Source organism: Primulina eburnea, chromosome 9 (genome assembly GCF_022965805.1).
Source record: "Primulina eburnea isolate SZY01 chromosome 9, ASM2296580v1, whole genome shotgun sequence".
Classification (NCBI taxonomy): Eukaryota; Viridiplantae; Streptophyta; class Magnoliopsida; order Lamiales; family Gesneriaceae; genus Primulina; species Primulina eburnea.
The window spans coordinates 26,636,491-26,657,584 of NC_133109.1; the positions used below are offsets into that span (position 1 = coordinate 26,636,491).

General features: G+C 33.8%; 1 protein-coding gene across 1 annotated transcript; it reads right to left on the bottom strand.

Moving 5' to 3' along the window:
• Positions 1-2,735: 2,735 nt before the first annotated feature.
• LOC140840838 (uncharacterized) lies at positions 2,736-4,170 on the bottom strand. The gene is made up of 5 exons (XM_073208003.1): positions 3,902-4,170; positions 3,558-3,820; positions 3,286-3,489; positions 3,118-3,210; positions 2,736-2,849 (listed from the first exon to the last, which is right to left on the bottom strand). The coding sequence occupies exons 1-5, from the start codon at positions 4,095-4,097 to the stop codon at positions 2,736-2,738; spliced, it is 870 nt and encodes a 289-aa protein (XP_073064104.1). The 5' UTR covers positions 4,098-4,170.
• Between the last annotated feature and the right edge of the window lie 16,924 nt (positions 4,171-21,094).

The window sequence follows — 21,094 nt, forward strand, 5'->3', positions numbered from 1 at the left end:
CAGTGGTACTACATACCTGCTGGTGATAGAATCTTGAGACCGACTAGGGAAAGTGACAGACATCTTCTTAGCTTTTAAAAAAAACGTGTTATGTTCAGTGAAAGAAATTGTACAAATAAATTGTAACTCAACAATGCCCTTAAGTAGAAGAGAAAACGATTTAAATGCACACACTTCTACCAAAATTAATGTCATATCCTATAAGATACATAAATTTAATTGATTTGCTATAGTAGGCAATATTGGTCAACCACTATACATAGACATGCATTGTATTCAATATATTACCTTGAAATTTATTAAATATCTAACTGGGACCGAAAATAACGCTTATTACTCAGAAATGAATTTAACGCCGATCCCATCAAGCGAAATACTTGTTCTCAAATACCAAGGACAAATGTGCAGACAACAAATTAAACTGTTTCTACATGTTCATATGTCCACAAGCTAACATAAAAAGTAAAACATGTTTAGAATATTAACCTAATTTCCCTTCGCATGCAGCAATATGGAAGGTTCACTTTACTTTGCATCCCAAGAAAGAATCACAACTCAAGAAGCTTCATGCACCTTAAGCCCTTGCCATTATTTGTCCTCTTCTCTACGGACATTCAAGTTAAAACAGTTGTTCAAATCAATATACAATGCATATAAAAAAAAGTCTAAACATCTGAAAATGTGAGAATGGGGTTCTTACTGTCATCTCAGCATTGCTTTGCCGCATCGTGTGTACATTAGGCAAACAAATGAAATTACATTCACTTATGCAGCTATGAAGACAAATGTAATTATGAAAATACATTCTAAATTATATTGAACATTAACATCTACAATAACAAAAAAGTAAAATATTACAACAATATGACTACAAGCAGCAAATAACACTACAAAAAAACACTCTTACAAAAGCGGTTTTTTTCAATTTTAAGATCGGTTTTTAACCGCTCCAGCACTTGTACCACCGGTTGCAAAAGCGCTCCTTTTATTGATGACCTTATATCTTGTAGAAGCGGTTTTTTCAACCGGTGGTATAAGTTGAAGAACCGCTTCTATTGTTTATTTTAGGTGCGGTTTGATAATGCTCGTACCCATAACATATTTACAACAGTTTCGAACCGTTTTTGTAGTTGTGTATTTAGGAACCGTTTCAAAGTGTTCTAAAAAGCGTGAAGTGTAAGAACGGTCTTACACCGCTCCTACATGCCATGGATATAAGAGCGATTTGCAACCGCTATTGATGTTGACAATTAAAGAGTGGTTTGAAACCAATTGTATATATTGTGAATATTACAACGGTTTTGGACCGCTCCCGTAGCTCTGCATTTAGGAGCCCCTTCAAAGCGTTCTAAAAAGAGTGAGGTGTAAGAACGGTCATTCACCATTCCTACACGCCATCAATATAAGAGTGCTTTGCAACCGCCATTGATGGTGGCAACTGAAGAGCGGTTTGACACCAATCATACACGTCGTGCATATCACAACTTTAAGAGCGGTTGCAAATCACTCCTATATGGCATCGATATAGGAGCAAGAAATATAGGACCAATGTCAAACCGCTTTGGACACAGTTGGCAATAAGAATGGTTTTCCTCGTTCCTATACGTTGTCGATATGAGAGTAGTTTTCAAATCGTTCGTAAAACAAAAGATATAGAAGCAATGTTTGAGCCGATATTTTAAAATGATTTTAATAAAATTATTTGGAATTGCTCCTAAATCCAATTTAACAATAATTTACTCTTTTATTTTATTTTATTTTATTTAAAACAAATATACATTATTTCGCAAACAATTCATCAACCAAAAAAATAGATAAATAAATATTCATCAAATAAACAAAAAAACTTCATATTTAATATTTCAATCCACAAAATGAATGTTATCATTAATTAATAAATCACTATTATCCACACAAAATATCAATAATACTTCCAATTTCTAATATAAAATAACCCAAAATATTTCAAATTCAATGGATAAAATAAAAATGTTTTTCAAATTTCTTCTAATCACTATCCGACTTTGACATTGATGGAGATCTTCGACTTTCATGTGCATTTTGTGGAGTTTTTGTCTGTTGCTGCATAATATCTGCCATGATAGCTGCCATCTAGAAAAAAATTAAATTAATAATATGCATTTATATAAGTACTTTAGAATCAATTCATTATTATTCAATATGTGGCTACCTGTGTTGGTAATAATTCTGGCCCACGAGATCCTCCAGCACTTCCAGTTATCATACTTTGAATGACTCTTGTAAAATTTTGGAGTTGATGTTCATGTATCTGTCTCATCCGCTCCATTTCTTCTAGCCTTTGTTCTTCCATACTTTCCATTTTATCTTCCATTTCTCGTAACTTATTAGTAACATCAGAAGTAGGGAGATTACTCTGTCTTAAAAATAATATAGACTTATACTGATCTGGGAAAACTTGGCTAGGCAATGCACCAGCTCTTAGACATCGAACCCGACCAGAATGCTCTAGTCCAAATATTTCACTAAAAATATACATATAATTAGTATCGTACAATGTATAATTATATTTTAAAAAAATAAAATTGTAAATAGACTATAACCGAAATGAATCCTCATGCACTTCTGTTGGTTGTGTTCCTTCGGGCTTGTCTTGGAGATGACGCTGCACCGTATCATTTAGTAAATCCTAACAAAAAAAATTTTGTCAATAAAATAAAAAAATATTGAGAAGCTATTTCAAAGCGTTGAAACAATTATAACCTCAACTCGTATTGCTTCATCATCAACAGAGCTCCTCCTTTCTTTTTACTTTGTCGACTCAAATGTAATATTTCAATACGAGTTGGTTTTCTGCCATTTTCTTGAAACTAAACATAGAAAAAAAAATATTTTTGATTGAATATGCAAAAGTTATAATAGCTCAAGACTCATCTATATTGAATGATATCATCACAACAATAAAATCTAGATTATATTTTCAAATACTAAGCATGGAAAATGTCTTAACAAAATTGACTATCATAGCTCCCTTATATCTAATCCATACATGCCAAAAGTACACAAAAAAAAACATGCAATATAATAAATCAATAGTATGAAAATATTCGTGAAGATACTTTATGATCTAATACTTACAAACTTATATTCCAAAGATGCAATATTTGTCCGTCCTTGTGCATGTATCCCTCTTTTTTTACTCCCATTTTCTCGATTTATTCTTGAAGTGCTCTGCAAAAATATAATTATATCAAATTTATCCATAACAAAAAAATATATATAAAAATCAATCAAAATAAGAACAACCTCATTAGACTTCCAGTAATGACACAAAGTTTGCCATACTTCTGGCGTAAGGTCATGGGGAATGGGGCGAATTGACACAAGTTCCCTTAATGGAATATTCGGATCATAAGAAGTAGCTTTAACTTGGGCCTTCCATCGCCTCCATGAAACTCCCATCATCTGCATCACACTAGCTCTATGTTGATCGAGGATATCAAAACTTGCCTGTGAACACTGAAAAAGTTATAATAATATTTTGAATTAAGTATGAATTAAAATATTTATCAACTTACTGTTAAACGTTCCCATGCATCATCCAAGCAACGCTTAGGCATTTTTCTCCAATCTGAAAAATCAAGGGGCAAAACATTTCCATTACGAGCAATGGTGCCCACAAAATTGGCAAGCGTTGGCTCCATTTCTCCATAAGGTTGACCTCTTTCATTAAATGTTACTACTAAACGATCACCGGGTGCTAAAGAATGAACATCATTCATAATAGTTTTCCCACGTTTCTTTCGTGGGCTTTGGGATGAATGTGTGATCTCGTTGTGACCTAAAAAAATATGCAAAATATAATTATTTTTTTCAAGTGATAAACATAATCAACAATTTATACTCAAAAAATATTTTTAACCTCCTCGATTATGCTCTTCGTTTTGTCTTGATTCCATTGTATTGTTTTGTGTTGCGTTGTTTCGTGGGTCTAATAACGGATTTGATGAAGTGATTTGTGAGTCGGGCTCATCTTCGTGTCCTCTATTACCCGTATCATCTCTACGAGATCGTCCACTTATATTCTGAAGCAACTTTCGCATTCTTTTATTTGTCATATTTAATATCAAACCTGAAAAATAATGAAAAAAATCGCACAAAATATTTATTAAATGTATGTAATTGACAAAATGGTAATTTATTTATATTAAAAACTTCTTTGGAGATGAACATACTGTGGGGACCCGGACGCTAATCACGTTCTTAATCATGTTTGGGACTAATTAATCAATTATAAAACAGGGTCTAAATTTTTTTTTTCAAATACAAAGCGGAAACGTAATTTAATTTACTCAAATTACATATTAAACATGAACATACAAATCTTGCGTTATCTACAAGAATTCAACTAGGTTCAACTACATATCAGTGCTGAATCCTATGTTGCTACGAAGCCCGGATCTCCACGCTATCTAATCTTCTCTTATCCTCTTCTTGACCCTGATCCAGCCCCACCTGTTGTCATGCACACATACAAAACAAGACAACAGCCGGATAACTCCGGTGAGATATAAATATCCCAGTATAAACAATGTAAACATGCAGTCATATAAAAGCATATACGAAAGCATATATAAGAAGTATTCATAACATGTCTCAAATCAGAAACATAAATTCATATCAAACATTGAATAATCATGAATGGCATAACCAATGTAAATCAACATGTCATATCAGACTCAACTCAACCGACGCGTCGTCCCAGACTCGACTCCACTGACGCGTCGTCTCAGACTCGACTCAACTCTATCCTAGGGATCCCGATGTCTGGATATAGGTATTATATCGAATCTCAGTCGATAGGAATGAATCAATCCCTAAACGGCATCGATATAATTAATATCTCCAGTGTCTGGGCGAATCATCCGCAGAATTGACGACTCAGTCAATAACCTAACGAATCAGCCAGTAATTAGGCGAATCAGCCAATAATCAGACAACTCAGCCTGTAATTAAGCGAATCAGCTTAAGTTTAGACGAATCAGTCAATCACCAGACGAATCAGCCAGTGACTAGGCGAATCAGCCTATGACCTAACGACTCAGTAATCAATACCTACATTCAGTATCTAGGCAAATCAGTCCATGCCTAGCGAATCAGCAGTCATTACATGCATTAGCTATAAATCAATAGGCTACAATTATCAATCTTATCATACATTAGCTATAAATCAATAGACTATAATCATAAGTCTCATCAATTGCAAATATCAATGCAATAAATGAAAGTATATGATTTAGGGAAACTCGAGTCAAACCTCACTCGAGTTGTGCAATCCCAACTCAACATTAATTTATACCTTTCTTTCTGATACTCTGGCTCTGTCGAAGTCTCGAACTCAAATCTGTCAATACTCAATCTGACAATAACAATATCGAGGAGTATACTATCAATACCCGTTCAAATCAATACTGGATATAAACAGAATTCAATCAAATTCTGTTTCGACGGCATAACATCATAATCTCAATATATCCAGCAATACCATATCAGTCAAATATCAATTCTAATATCTCATAATCAATAACAACTCAATTTTGATATCAAGTCGACTCCAAAACTATTCCGAAAATCATAACAATTTCATATGGTATTCGTTCATCCGTCCGGTTTTGATTATACGATGTCTAATATGCCAAGAACATCATATATGAATCACATCAGATTCTAACAATACCATAATTTCAAATCATATCAAAACGTAGCAAAACTTACGTCCAGTTGTAGCCTACGTCGATAGGAACACAGTACCGCAGTCGGATTCAAAATCGGACGGACGGATTTCTCACAAAAGGCGTAAGGATTTTTCGTAACTTTTCTGAAGCTTTTATCGTTCTTTTCTCGATTCTCTCCCATTAAATCTGAAGACTTGCGTTTATATACATCCCAATTGCATGCCAAGCCACGCGTCTTATTTTCAAACAATTTAGGCGGCGCTCGGGCGGTAAGAAAGTACCGCTCGAGCGCGGCACTTTCTGTCCGGATTCCTATCTTATTTTTCATTGGCGCTCGGACGGTAGTTTTCTACCGCTCGGGCGCCATACTTTCTGTCCGAGCATTTGTCTTATCACATATTGGCGCTCGGGCGGTAACATTCTACCGCTCGGGCGCCACAGGTTCTGCCCGAAAATCACATAACTCATATGTGTTAACCAATTTGTTCCCGGAGTGGTCCAAATATACTCACATCCGTTCATCATCAATAAATCATCTCAGATTACGTTAATCATCTCAGATTACGGTAACCAAATCCTTGGGCATTACACATACCGCACACACCGAAGGACACTCGAAAATTGAGTGCAATTGATTTCACTGATATTTATTTTTCAGAAATGAAATATTTACACAAAAAATTATAAAACCAAGTATGAAAAAAATTATATTAATCTAAAAATTTTCAATTGATCAATATTCAAGAAAACAGTACAACCATATACGGAAGGTTTTACAAATTTTGGTAGTGCAAGAAGTAATCACATACAGGAAAATAAATTACCTCGAATAAATATTATCTAATTATTAAAATAATATAATAAATATTATACTATTATTTAAATGTATCTAATTATTAAATTAATATAATAATATCATATTATTTTATAAATAATATTGATAATTCTTAATATAAATATTTATATTATAAAAAACTACAAAATATTAACAAAAATAAAACTGCTCTGTAATTTGGCTCCGTTGGCTAATCTTTTAATTTAGTGACTAATCTTTTAATTTAGTTCAAGAACTGATTGGCTCCTACGCCACCAACCAACCGAGGCATGTCACCTTAATTTCTACATGGAAAAGAAAAGAAAACAAATATTTGGGTACACTGCCAACAAAATCGAGGTTCAATTAATAAAAAAAAACATTTAATGCAAACACCATCCAAGAGTTCCTATACAAGTCTCCCACCGCAAACCATACTCAAATTTCAAGGAGAAGAAAATATGTATAGCCTTCGATCGTTCTAGAAAATTGGATTTGACTGATAATCCCGTGTGTTACTAAATACACATGACGAACCAAGTATGAAACAAATAACATTAATCTAAAAATTCTCAATTGATCAATATTCAAGAAAACCGTACAAGCATGTAAGGAAGGTTTTACAAATTTTGGTAGTGCAAGAAATAATCGCATACAAGAAAATAAATTACCTCCAAATGCCAAAAGAAAAAGCAATCTTCTGTAGAAAGAAGTGAATGATGAAAGAAGGAGAGAATTTGATAAAAGAGTTGGATGTTTATCTTTTCATATTATCACACTTTAAACTTTAATATGGAGGGAAATGTTTCAGATTAAGGTATTTTAAAATTTTAAATGGATGTTTATGTTTTCAGAATTTTTTTAATTGGAGAAACTTTTGTGGATTATCTTTATCACCACAATTTTTAAAAAGTAGGGAACTTTTTGTGGAGAGATTTTTGTAATTTAAAAATATATTTTTTTATTATTTTGACAGTAGAACAAGAATCAAGACAAGCAAGAAGGAAATAAAAAAAAATCAATTGGTTTTAGTCAACTGAAATTATTTATAGTATGATTTGAGCTATTACATTCACATATTTCTCCCGAACGAATATTTTTAAAAATGTCAAATATTTTGTCAAAGAAAGTGTCCACAAATTTTCCTATTTAATATAATTCAATTGGTTAAATGAAGGCATTTGTGAAATTGAAAATACTGTTAAATAAAAAAATCAAATAAACCAACATCATTATCTAATCAACTTACAAAAATTTCAGATTATATATTGAGGATTGATTTTTATAGATTTATTATATCATTTTCATAAAACATCATTAAACACAATATTGAACAAATGCAACCAAAGCAACAACAAACTTGTTCGACAGATAAAGGTGTGTGCTCCACTGCATCATTTGGTGGAGCTGATGTGGTGGATGCCATAACTGACTTGGTTTGAACGTCTTGTTCAGTGTCAAATGTATCGGAATTCTTCAAATTAAAAGACTGTGAACTAGAAGATGCATTGTATGGTTGTGTGTGCCGACGCTTTACAAAGGGGGAAGTGGTATTTTGTGACGAATTTGAACCCATCTCAATTTTGGATGTTGGTTCATTGTTCGAAGAAACTTTTTGATACTTATCGTACCAAAAGAATCGGTTCCGATGTTTCAAACAGGCTGGACATATAAAGTAATAGTGGCCGGGTCGTGTTGAATGTGGACCAGCTTCACGTAATACCATAAACCCATTGCCGCACTCGCACTGTGGTGGTGTCTTCACATCCATGAAAGCTTTGCTAAAGAATCATTCAATGATTTTCTAAATGAGGTACATAGCTATACATATCTATTTAAAATACATTCGCAACGGAATTAATTATTTCTCAACAACTGAAACTTCAGAAAACCAAAAAATTTGTAAACAAGTTTTGATCTTCAATGGAGAAGATGACAATGACATTGATAACCCCCGACAACCAGATAAATCAAAGTTGATTAACATGTACAACGTACACCCATCAACTTGCAACCCATCTACGTTGTTGTATACTGGAAAAAGTATTTCTCAACATATTTCTAAAAAAAGTTGACGGAAATCATCAAACGTTCGTACATCTAAAATCTCTTGATTTTTTTCAGAATTACTCACATTCAGTGCAGTAAGATGGTTGTATATAGATTTTCCTTCCACGCAATATGTATTCAGTGACATATTCTCGCCATGTCGCCTGACTAAAAACGTGCAGAATCGAATTTAAATCCTTCAGATGTTGGATTCACAATAAACACATCAAGATCCACACATTTTTGACAGAAATTCGAAGTTCAATGCACAGTGTTGACGGCTAGGGTTTTCTTGCGAGACTGAAATGTTGGGGTAGATGAAAACATTAGGTATGAAATTAAAAATTATAATAATAAAGCAAAGGGTATTTTTGGTAGTAAACATTTAATTATTTTTTCATTCATACCCTTAAAAATCTCACCAAACACAACAGGTGATATAAGCAATCATACAAATCATAGCATATCATATACTTAATCATTTAGGTATTAATCATTTCATTTGTCATATCATTTCAACCAAACGCTGCGTTAGTCAAATAGTATAGATGGATTAAATGCAATGTGGCATAATATTTAATTTAAAGTTAAAATATATGAAATGTGAAATTGGTTCGGCATATGTTAAACATGGATTGGTTAATGAGAATAACCAACGGCGAATGAAATTTTTATGTTTTTAGGATTCCTGGTGGTCTTGTATATAAATAAATCGTGTTTAGGAATTTGCATTCAATTTTCAACTCTCTTTTTTTTTTTCATTTTTTGTGTGTATGCATATTAGCTTAAGAAATCATAAATAACAATCAAATTAAGAATTCACCATCGTTTTGTTTTTAAAAGTTAGTTTTTCACCTTTTTTAGATAATTTGGCGTAAGTATTACACAATTCAATGTACTTACTACACTTAGCACTCCCACATTCTACTAAATTTTGTGCAAAAAAATTTGGCACACACGGTGAGAAATATGCCGCCAAAGACCAGAAGAAATTTTGAGAAAGGAAGGAGAGCAGAGGTTCTACCAAACTTTGAATAAGAGATGATTTAAAAAACTGCACAAGAATTTTCTATTCAAAACATAATTGAAAAAAATGTGCCGAAGTAATATGATCAGTTGAAGTTTTTAGAAGGGAGTTGAATAAACACTTCCTAAAATTTCTTTATTCAAAAATAATTCGGTCTGGTTAAAAACTAAACTAGACATTCTCTATTGTCAATATTAGTTGGCTAAAAAAATATACGCGGAAAGAAACCAAACTAACATATTAGAATACTTCAAATAATGACTTGATTATATAAACTGAATGGTAAATGGGAATTAAAATGTAATCAAGTTTGTTTCTAGATGTTCGAAGAACTCAAGCTTCTATGCCACCCCTTCTTTTTAGGAAGGCTCACAGTAGAAGACTTTGATCTTTACAAGCAATCTGCAAAAACTTAGTTCAGTTTGGACTTAACACTGCAACAAAAACGACATACGACAACGGATTTTATCCGTTGACATAGTCTTTTTAAAACTGTTGTAACTGAGGGTGTTTTTGAAAGTCTGTTCAACGACAACGAATTTTATCTGTTGTGATAGGTAGAATAATAAATTTAGCAACGATTTTATTCAAAACCTACGTGTAGCGACGGTTAGCAATTAAAACCGTCGCTATTGTTAGCGACGGTCAGTAATCAAGATTTTCGTCGCTAATTTGTTACGAAAAATAAAAAAATACTTTTAATAATTTAATAAATCTAAAATAAACTAACAATCGAAACTAAAATCGTGTCAGAGAGATAAATTTTAAGTGTTGTGAAGTAGTAAAATCGTGTAAGAAAAAAATTTTAAGGGTTATGAAGTGGTGAAAAAATTTTAAGTGTTGTGTGAATTGATAAAATCGTGTAAGGAGGAGAAAAATTTGAAGTATTGTGAAGTGTTGTGGAAAAAAATGGATCTAAAAAGGGTTATTTATAGACAGTTTGCGACGGTGTTTGGGCAAACCGTCGCCATTGAGAAACCATTGCATTTTTTAATTTAGCGACGGTTTGAAAAAAACTGTCGCATGGTTAAATTTAGCGACGAAAATTGTAAAAACATCGCTAATATTAAACATGCAACGGTTTTAGTTAAAATTGTCGCTAAAAGTAGCGACTGTGTAACCAAAACCGTCGCTAATTTTAAATTAGCGATGGTTTTGATAAAACCATCACTAACTTTAGCGACGGTTTTACAAAATCCTTCGCTAACTATGGTAACGTTTTCCAAAACCGTTGTCATTTGTCCAAAAACCATGCTAATCGACAACGGTTTTACAAAACCGTTGTTAATTGTCCAAAAAAAAACGCTAATATTTAACAGTTCATAGAACCGTTGTCATAGACCCTAAACAAATGCTCAAAGACAACGGTTTTAGAGAACCGTTGTCATTGACCTTAAAAGCCGTTGTCTTTGACCCCCAAAAGACAACGGTTTTTATCTAAAACAGTTGTTAAAAACATACGACAACAGTTTTTCACAAAAACCATTGTCGTATGTGCGCTGTTGTATGCAGAATTTCTTGTATTGTAACACCGTCAAAACTGAAACTCCTAGTCTACACAATTGAACGAAGAAATAATATACGAACTATTTTCGAATACAATGAATTACAAATAATTCCTAGCACTTAATGATCTTCAATGATCAGATACAATAATTTGTAAAGAGTGTTTTAGTTTATGAGCAGTTTTTCTTGAACTTGAAGTTAGAAACATGGTTTTAACTTTGTAATTGATAACCTTATGACTGGGTAATTGCTTGCCAACTGAATTGCATCTTTATTTATAGTTTTGAAACTGCAACTGTCACAAACTTCAAAAAGGATTTGTTCCAAATAATGTAGTCGAGCTGCGTGTAGGACCGAGCGCTTGCCCGCTTTACCAAAAGCTATAGCTGGTGGTAATGATGCAACTCAAATTTTTTAAACTTCACAATAGTTCAAGCACCACGGTTCGATCGCTTTAACAAACAGGGACAATTATTGCATCCAAAAATCTCCCTCCCTATAATCGCACTCCTTGCAATCAATGGGAATCGAACCCGTGACATTGGCTCTGATACCAATTGTAGGACCGAGCGCTTGCCGTTTTACCAAAAAATATAGTTGGTGGTAATTGTGCAACTCAAATCTTTTAAACCGCACAGCATCTCAAGCACCACGGTTCGATCGTTCTACCAAACAAGGACAATTATTGCACCCAACACTACGTTTTTGTCTATGTCATCATTCTTGACATCCCTACGAAGGTTGATTTTGGATGTGTCAGTGAGGTACATAAAAACTTATCCAAAATTAGTTTAGCCCTCTAGTGCAACGTGATTTCCTTGAAACTGAATGATAAAAATTGATAAACTGATAAGAGATACTTCAGTTTTGGTCCGAGTCAGTTCTACTCGACTGGTCTAGTTTATGTAAATTAGTTTAGCTTATGGACATAGTCAGTTCTGTTTGGTTTGAAGTTTAGTTTAGTTCAAATCAGTTTTGCTTTAATTATTTGTTAACATCAAAATATAAATGTTCTGTTCCAACATTAAAAACCAACATATCTAAAAAAATATGGTGAATTCAAGCAAATGGGACAAGATGTTTCTATAAGATCTTCTTAGAAAACCAAGGGAAGTCGACGTCACCTTGAGAAGTTAATTCACCAGAATTGGATGTCATTTGTGCCTCTAGGAGTAATATCATTTTAAACCAGGAAACCCGAGGTTGGCTCAACAGAATGGCGGAAATAAATACTAAAACAAAGGGAGTCACTATAGATATGTAGGGAGTGCACGACCTTTGAGCCGAGAAACCAACAATTCCAAAAATTATTTGTTGGAATCAAATTTTATCTATTAAATCATCTTATCAAATTCAAGAGAGTAAATGGTGTCTTGGAGGGTTGTCTTGCCAGGGCTTAAAGAATCATCCTTACACGAGCGAGTCTGTTGTCTTAGGACCAAAGAACCAACATTTTTCAAAGAGAACAGTAAGTTCATAACTAATGGGTGTTAGACCATTTTTCCAGTAAAAAAGAAACAATTGTTCTCCGAAGAGTCATCTCACCAGAAACTTGGGAGTTATTCTTACAACAGAGATCTTTTTTTCTCCGGGTCAAAACGATCAGAACACTTGAGAAGGTCATCATATTTGGGCATAGATCTTGGGCATGTGAATAATAATCTGCTAGAGAAAAGAATGCAAGAAAAACATGGAGCGAAAAACATATTTTTATTTCCCCTAGAGGTGAAATTGGTGATGAATGACAAGTGGCTCGACACAAAAAAATTTCCAAGCCACGTGCCAAAAATCAGAAAAGAATACTGTCGAGATGACGAGCAGCCATTAAAAGAGAATAACTTAAAAGCAAGAAAGAATGCAATATAAAGTTTGGGAGGGATATTGGTCATTGAAGATAAGAAATATGATGATTTATCAGCTGAAAAAGAAGCTAATATAGAAAGTCATATCACTATAAAAATTGGGCAGATCTTAATCTCTGTTGATTGTGATACTAGGATATTTTAGAATTTTATCAAAAAATGGTCATTGCTTCATGGACCGGCCATCGATAGAATTTACTGGTAAAGATATTATAATTGAATTGGTGGTAGCTGCTCTGGCACGTTAAAAGGTCATGTACAACAAGTTTGGAAAAATAAAGGGGACATGAGTTCAAATACAGATGGTGCTAAAAATGTATTTTAGTAGAAGATTAAAAATGATAAAATACAAAATGAGAAGTTGGTGATGAAATCATCACAAATTAAAGATAGCTGGCATGGAGTGTAAAAAATCTAGGAAAATTTATACTTGATGGAGTTTTGAAAATCCTAAAGTTGTGTAAAATATGCCTACATACCACTTAAGGACATGGCATCAGATTAAAGATAAAAGGGAGTTGAGCTATTTGGTCAGCTCTAAAGAAATGAGCACAAACATTTTATCACCACTCCCTAAACATCAAACACAATAGACAAATTCATCATTGATTCCCAAACAATGTCCAACAACAAAATATCCCAACATCCAACTCAACAAAGTGTTATAATCAATACACACAACCATAATATATAAAGAGAAGCCACCACATGCTCATGTAATGCACATAAATTTATGTTGGAAAGAGATCCAAGAGAAGTATAATGCACATAACATGTATTTGGGAAAACGACCCTAGTCAAACGAAATGTACAACTATGGATGTTAGGCAAGGGGACCAAATGAAATGAATATATAATATGCATGCATGTTGGGAAGGGGACTCAAGTGGATGCAAAATGTACTATTTATAGTCAACAAGTAAAGTCCACAGACATCAACAAAAAAGGCCACAAAGCTTCTCCTAGGTAGCAGACACTCTGAGTCGTCTCGACATCTTGAAAGTTCTTAATCCATGTTTGGTAGTCATCTTTTAGGCCAATAAATTTTGGCCAGTGGTGCTTTGGTGCTTCTCTAGTTTCAAAAAAGAAGTGTAGCAATATGAGAAGCTATGGAATTTTTGCACTAGTCAAGGCTTGATACGGTTGAAAATAAAGAAAATAATATTGCATCGGAGTAGAGCAGAGACCGACAAAAGCCAAGCCCACAATCAAACATCAGAAACACGGGAGGATGAAACAGAAGGGGGTTCTTGTTCTTTATTGTGTGATATGTTTATGAAATAGTCTGACATGAGCGACTGGTTTAAATTTTTTGTATCTGCCAAATAAGAGAAGTAGAGTTTTATCAATTGATACAAAATCAACGAATATCAAAGGAGTAAATTTAATATATTGGGAAGTCTCTTTGTAAGTAACTTTTAAAATCCAACTGATGGCCAAAAGTCGAGGCAAGACATAATATAGCAATGAATGTGCATAAAAATTGAGAAATTACCTATTTCTTGGCAAATTCATGTGGATATAGAAGAATGATCTTGGAAGCTGCTGAAAAAAGTCAACCAATGGCCGAAGACCACAAATAAGATCAACAAACTCCCTCATAAGTGCAACTCACAGTTGCAATAGCCAATGTTGGATGCAAAAGAAGTAGGAAGTGCATATGCACATCCCAGATTACCAAAATATGGTGGATATTGATGTCCAAGTCCGTAACATAACTAACAGTACAAGCAAGAATCACATATGAAGTAATGCAAATCAAAACCAATATCTATGTCATTTTTTCATGAAAGAAAATCAAAGACATTAAGAAAAGCACAAAAGAGCAGCGATGAAAGCTCATTCAATCATGACAATAGCCTAACTTCAAGTACCAATTTCATTCCCTAAAAAATTCAATTAATTAAATTCATAAATATATATACAGGTAAATTGAACATGAGCACACAAAATTAAAATAAAGAAAACAAGAAAACCACATGTGGTCATGGGACTTACATGTCGGCAAAGAATGACAGCACACACGCATTAAACGCATTAACGGCGGAAGGCAGGCTTCCTTGAAATTTGCATAAAGCTGGAAAAATTAATGCATTCATTTAGTCAACAAATGTGGGCATATGTTTGTCAAATTTGGCTGCAGCAGAATTTTCAGACGAAGGATTCACACTGACGGGGAGCTCTCCACTCATTCTGAAATCATCATTTCATCTAGTTTTCTCTTATTTTATAGCATTTGAGTGCTTAGTTCTATAATATTTGTGAAGTTTTTGTTCTCCTATATTAAGAGAGTGTGTGTTCTCTTGGAAACATAGTAAGTGGTTGTACACCATAAAATATTATAGTGAAATTCTTTTCATCTTGTCTGTGGTTTTACCCTAATAATTTTTATAGGTTTTCCACATAAATCTCGGTTTCCAGTTTTATACTTTATTTTCATATATATTATCTCAAATTGCTGCACATGGGACCAATAAGTGGTATTAGAGTCTTAGTTTAAAATTTCTTAAAATTATGAGTATGCTCTGTGGTTGCAGCCTAAACTGATCTTTCGTATCAGATAAGATTTTTTTTGAAATATTTTTATTAAGGCGGGATTATTTATTTCAGTCTATTAAATTATTGTAGATATAATAATGAGCAGTTACGAGATAACAAAATTCAATGAAAGCAATTTTATAATGTGGAAAATAAAGATACAAGCAATTTTAAGAAATGAGAATTGCTTGGCTACTATTGAAAATAGACCGGTGGAAATGACGAACGATGGAAAGTGGAATGAGATGAATGATAATGTTGTTGTCAATTTATACTTGGCTATAGCAGACGAAGTACTGTCAAGTATCTCTGAGATAAAAAGAGCAAAATTATCTGGGATATTCTAAAAAAGATGTAAGAGGTCAACTCACTACACAACAAGATTTTCTTTAAGAGAATGTTTTATACTCTTTAGATGGCAGAATCCTCATCGATGACCGACCATATCAATACACTAAATACTCTATTTGCCCAACTCAGTTCTATGGGGCATAAAATAGAGGAAAATGAACGTGTGGATCTTCTGCGTCAAATTCTACCAGATTCATATGATCAACTTATCATCAACATAACCAAAAATATTCTTATGGGCTTTCCAAATGTGAGATCCCAGCCCAAGTTATAATACCCAAGCCCAGTCCATTTGTTTTATTAATTAATTAAATAATATAAAATAATGTACAGAAGGTAAAAGAAAGAATTAGAAACTCTTTCTCTCTCCCGTAACTACTGTCCGTAAAAGTCAAACGATTTCTTCCGCCTTTGACCGCCCGTAACTCCACCGTCTGTCAGCGATTTTTGAAAGTAAATACATATTTGGAATCCTCTCGACAAGGGCTATCTATTGATACCCATTTTGCAAGGTTTTATCGCGATCCCGTTCGAACCCGTGAACCTTGGCTCGTTCGATTTTTTTCTCTTTTGCCTTGATTTCGTGTTATTTCGAGCTTGGACAACTGATTGTATAGTTGTACTCGAAATTTGAAGCGTTTGAGGTAAAAATTCATATTTTAGGGTTTCGAATTTTGGGTATTTTGATTTATTTGAGTTCCAACAATTAATATATATTGGGTTATTTATTATAGGTGCTATATCAGAGCTAATTGAAGGTATTAACAAAATTTCAGAATTTCATTGGGCATAATTTCAAAAATTCAGATTTATGTAATTGGGTTTTTGAATTTTAGTGTTCAACAATTAGATGTTTAGATGCTATAGAATTGTCGTATATTTATTTTAGAAATTGTAAAGTCTAAATTAAGGATTTTTGGAATTTCAGGCTAAATTTTCAAATAATAGAAAAATAAATGGAACTTGATATGAAATGTATTATTTGCCACATGATTGAATTCTACGAGAAATCCTTAATATATTTCGGTGGTAAATTAGTTATCAGTTAAGGTACGTATGAACTGTTTTATTATGACGTCTATAGTGATGTGGAATGACGTTAAGTACTTTGTAATGAGTTGTGGCGTGCTTTATGTGCTTCTGTGAATACGTGATCGCATTCATGTATCTATTTGAGTTCATACATAGCATTTCGAGCCTTGACTCCGTTGATTGCTATCATTGCTGATCTGTTGAGATGTTGCGTCATCTATGGAGCGAGTGATAGGATAGATCACTCCTGACATCTTATCGATGGAACGAGTGATATGATTAGCACTCTCCTGATGACTTCTCGAGGAATGACCGGGTCGCTACCGGACCCTCGATGCTATGTGCATGGATGAGTGGCGGCATGATATTACGTTGCTGCATTCCTGGCACGGGTGGCCACTGTTCATGTTGCTGATGCGTTTTATTGGAATCTGTTTTGGTATCCGTTATTTCATTGTTACCGACATGCATTGCATTGCATTTTACTTGATTTTATTTCATGTTAGTTATAATTGTCATAATTTTACTGGTTCGTCGTACTGGGGCCTGACCCCTCTTTTCTGTTTATGCTGTGGTTTTTTTTATGCCATAGCAGATTATCCAGGAAGATTTGACGCGTCTGGTGGAGCGTCAGGTAGCGGTGCCTAGTAGTTGGATTGTTGTTGCGAGTTCCCAGATATTATATCATTGAGTCGTACTTTTGCCAGGGAATGCCTGTGTAGATGTACTGTTATTTTATGATGTTTTGGATTGCTAGTTGCATGATTGAGCCTTGTCGGCTATGTATGAATTAGTCCTGACCAGTGCGACTATAGGCTTGTGAATTGCTGTTATGACTTTATTTCGAGTATATAAATGTTGTTTGTGTTGCTTGGAAATTTTTGGGATGTCCTATTTACGGGGAGGTCATGCCGAAATTTCTATTGGCCCAAAAGGAAAATTTTAATCTCTTTCGCTGTTTACATTAATGAATTCTGGTTGTTTGGTCATAAACATTAATCAGGAGCACCAGCCCCCACACTAAAATTTGACGATGTCTTAACTACGGTTCTCAGAGAAGAAAGCCGGTGCAAGAATAAAGAAGATAGGTTGGTAACATTGAAGCAGACAGAGGCTTTACCGATGATAAGAGGAAGATGTATGGACCATGAATCCAGTGGGAGACAAAGACGAGGTAGATCAAAGTCGAGAAGTAAGAAGAAAAATATTAACTGCTTTAAATGTTGCGGTAAAGGGTACTTCAAGAAAGAGTGTACGAGTATCGAGAAAAATTCTCAAGGAAACGTGACCAGTAGTTCAGGCGGTAGTGAAATATTATTCAGCGAAGCGGCAACATTTGCAGAAGGCAAGCACAAATTTTGTGACACATGTATTATTGATTCAGGAGCGACATGGCACACGACATCTCGAAGAGAATGGTTTGATCATTATGAACTAGTCTCAGGAGGATCTGTATTCATGGGAAATGATCATGCTTTTGCAATCGCTGGGGTCGGTATTATCAAAATAAAAATGTTTGATGGCATCATTCGCATCATACAAGAGGTACGACATATGAAGAGACAGGCGAAAAATCTTTTTTCGTTAGGGAAATTGGATGATGTTGGGTGCAAAACTCGTATCGAAAACGGGATCATGAAAATTGTGAAGGGTGCACTTGTGTTTATGTAATGTCCAAAATGCGATAACGTAATCCAACCACATGCAAATCTAGGAAAAATGAAAAATGCTTAATTAAATATTTTAAATGCATTTATTAAATGTGGTAGGCATATTTACATGTTTAAAATAGGGTTTTATATTAGAATGCATAAAATTGTGCTTTTAAGGGTTATTCCAGACGCGATCGAAATGGTAAATTTTGAGATATTTTTACGCACCGAGTCTTTTAAAACGACAATCGTTTTGACGAAAATATGGACTTTTTGGAGGCTCGGTTAATATTTTTGAAAGATATCCTAAACAAAATATTTTACCTACTATCTAATGGGCCTATTATACTAAAGATTTTTGGGCAGCCTTTTAACAAGTATTTTATATACCAAAGCTTTGTAATTTCCTAAACCCTAAACACTCAAACTCACGCCTCAAGCTTCAAAAACACTAGGGCTCTCCTAGCAGCCAACCACATGCACACACACTCACTTTTCAAGCAAATCATGTGAACCTTGAGGGCAATTTTAGCAAGCTTCCTCCTCATCTCTCTGCCAACGTCCCTTACGTCAAAGATTATTTTTCGTGAGTGAAATACGCAAAGACACGCTTTAATCTTCCTTCACTTATCTTTCATACCATATTATGTATATTTAACATGATTGCATGAAAAATATGATACACTTTCAATTATTTTTGTTTTTATGGCATATATGTAAGAATATAATTTATTATTATTAATTATTAGTATTAATATTATATTTATTAGCATTTATGGAGTTCAAAACATCGACAAACATGGGCTCAAAACATTGAAAAACAATTGTGCCCAAATTTTTGACTAAAATATTTAATATTTCAAAACATGCATTAAATTATAAGAATTATTCTCCAATCTTACCTATAAATAGATGTTTTGAGAATGATGGAAGACACACCATAAACCTCTCAAACTAGAGAATGAATAAAGCTTGAACACCATCAACATTTTCTTGAGTGATATTTTCGAGCTAGAAATTATGTTCATTTTCGAGAGAAACATCCAGTCCAACGGTTTATTCAAATCTAATCTCCACCGTTCATATTACACTTTCATATGTTTTAAACATCATATCAAAATTTCAGCCTCATCCATACGGTAAAATTTTGTGAAACACTTCGGCAAGAAAACTGCTCGGATTTCAAACGAGTTTAGCTAATTTACGGATTTTCGGACGATAAATTCCAGCTTGTTTCTTCCGTAATTTTTGAACACCTTTCAGTAAGTGGGATTATGTTTTAAAGTATTTAAGTATGTTTTCGAAAATTCGATCGACATGATATATTCCTTCGATTTGATATATGAATATTTCGTTTCAATAAATTGCATGTTAAGCATGTTTAAATCAATTTCAAGTGCATGTTCCATTCGTTTCAAAATTATGTTGTCTTCGTTTCATGTTATATTCTAATATTTTTCTTAAACACCAATTTGGTGTATTCTAAGAATTATGTTTTAAGGCACTGTTATGATTCAAGTTAGAAATGGTAAAAAAGGCAAATTTTCATAAAACATGATAAGATATGACAAGTTTATGGTCCTAATGCGGTGGATAATAATAACCGATATATGGCCTCACCCCTCAGAGGAATTACATATAGGGGACTGATCAGTAACACCATGGTTAATAAGATGAAATAACAGTGCAATACGAATAATATATGATATGTCTATATGCATATGATAAGTTATGTTTGCTCATTGTTAATATCATGTCTTGATTTTGTTATGAATAATTATTGTGACATGAAATTCATTTAATATTTACATTAAAATATATAAGTTATGTCGTATCTATCATTTTGTCTATTTATTGTTCCGACGTTTGTTGAGACACGGAAAATTTCGAATTGTTAAGATCTATATATGTATATCCTTGTGTTATTGTGATCGATCGGCCCCCACTTGCTGAGTGTTTCACAAAATACTCACCCTTACACCTCTCACTCCCAGATAAGAATGAAAAACAAGTTGAAGAAGAAGAGTAAATGCATTTCTAGGGATGGTAACAAGGTTTCAGTTGATCAAGACATACTTTGGAAATTGGCTTTCTTTTATTTTTACGTTTTTCGCTTCCGCACTCGTTTGTTAAGTTGATTACGTTGTAAATACAATGTATGTTTTATGAAAAAGACTGGTTTGGTTGTACACTGTACTACGAGGCTTGTTTATCTACGATTGATTAATTGTAAAACAACGACGGATGTCAACTCACCCCGGTATCGAGACGTGACAATATACATAGAAAATCATGGTTTATCTTGCACAAATATTCATGTGATGATGCACAAAAGGGCTGCTATGGTATGGCCTTAATAGGGGACATATTTCAAAATTTTTAAGAGCCCCTAGATGTCAGCTAAAGTTTGGAAGAGGCTAGGGAATAGCTGCACGTTTCTTTGGGTTTATAGGGACTAGGTTTTTCGTCTTTGGGTTCATAGAAGGGCACGAAACCTAGCTGGTGTAGGGACATGTTCATGCGTCTTAAGAGGGCTGAGTCATGGTTTT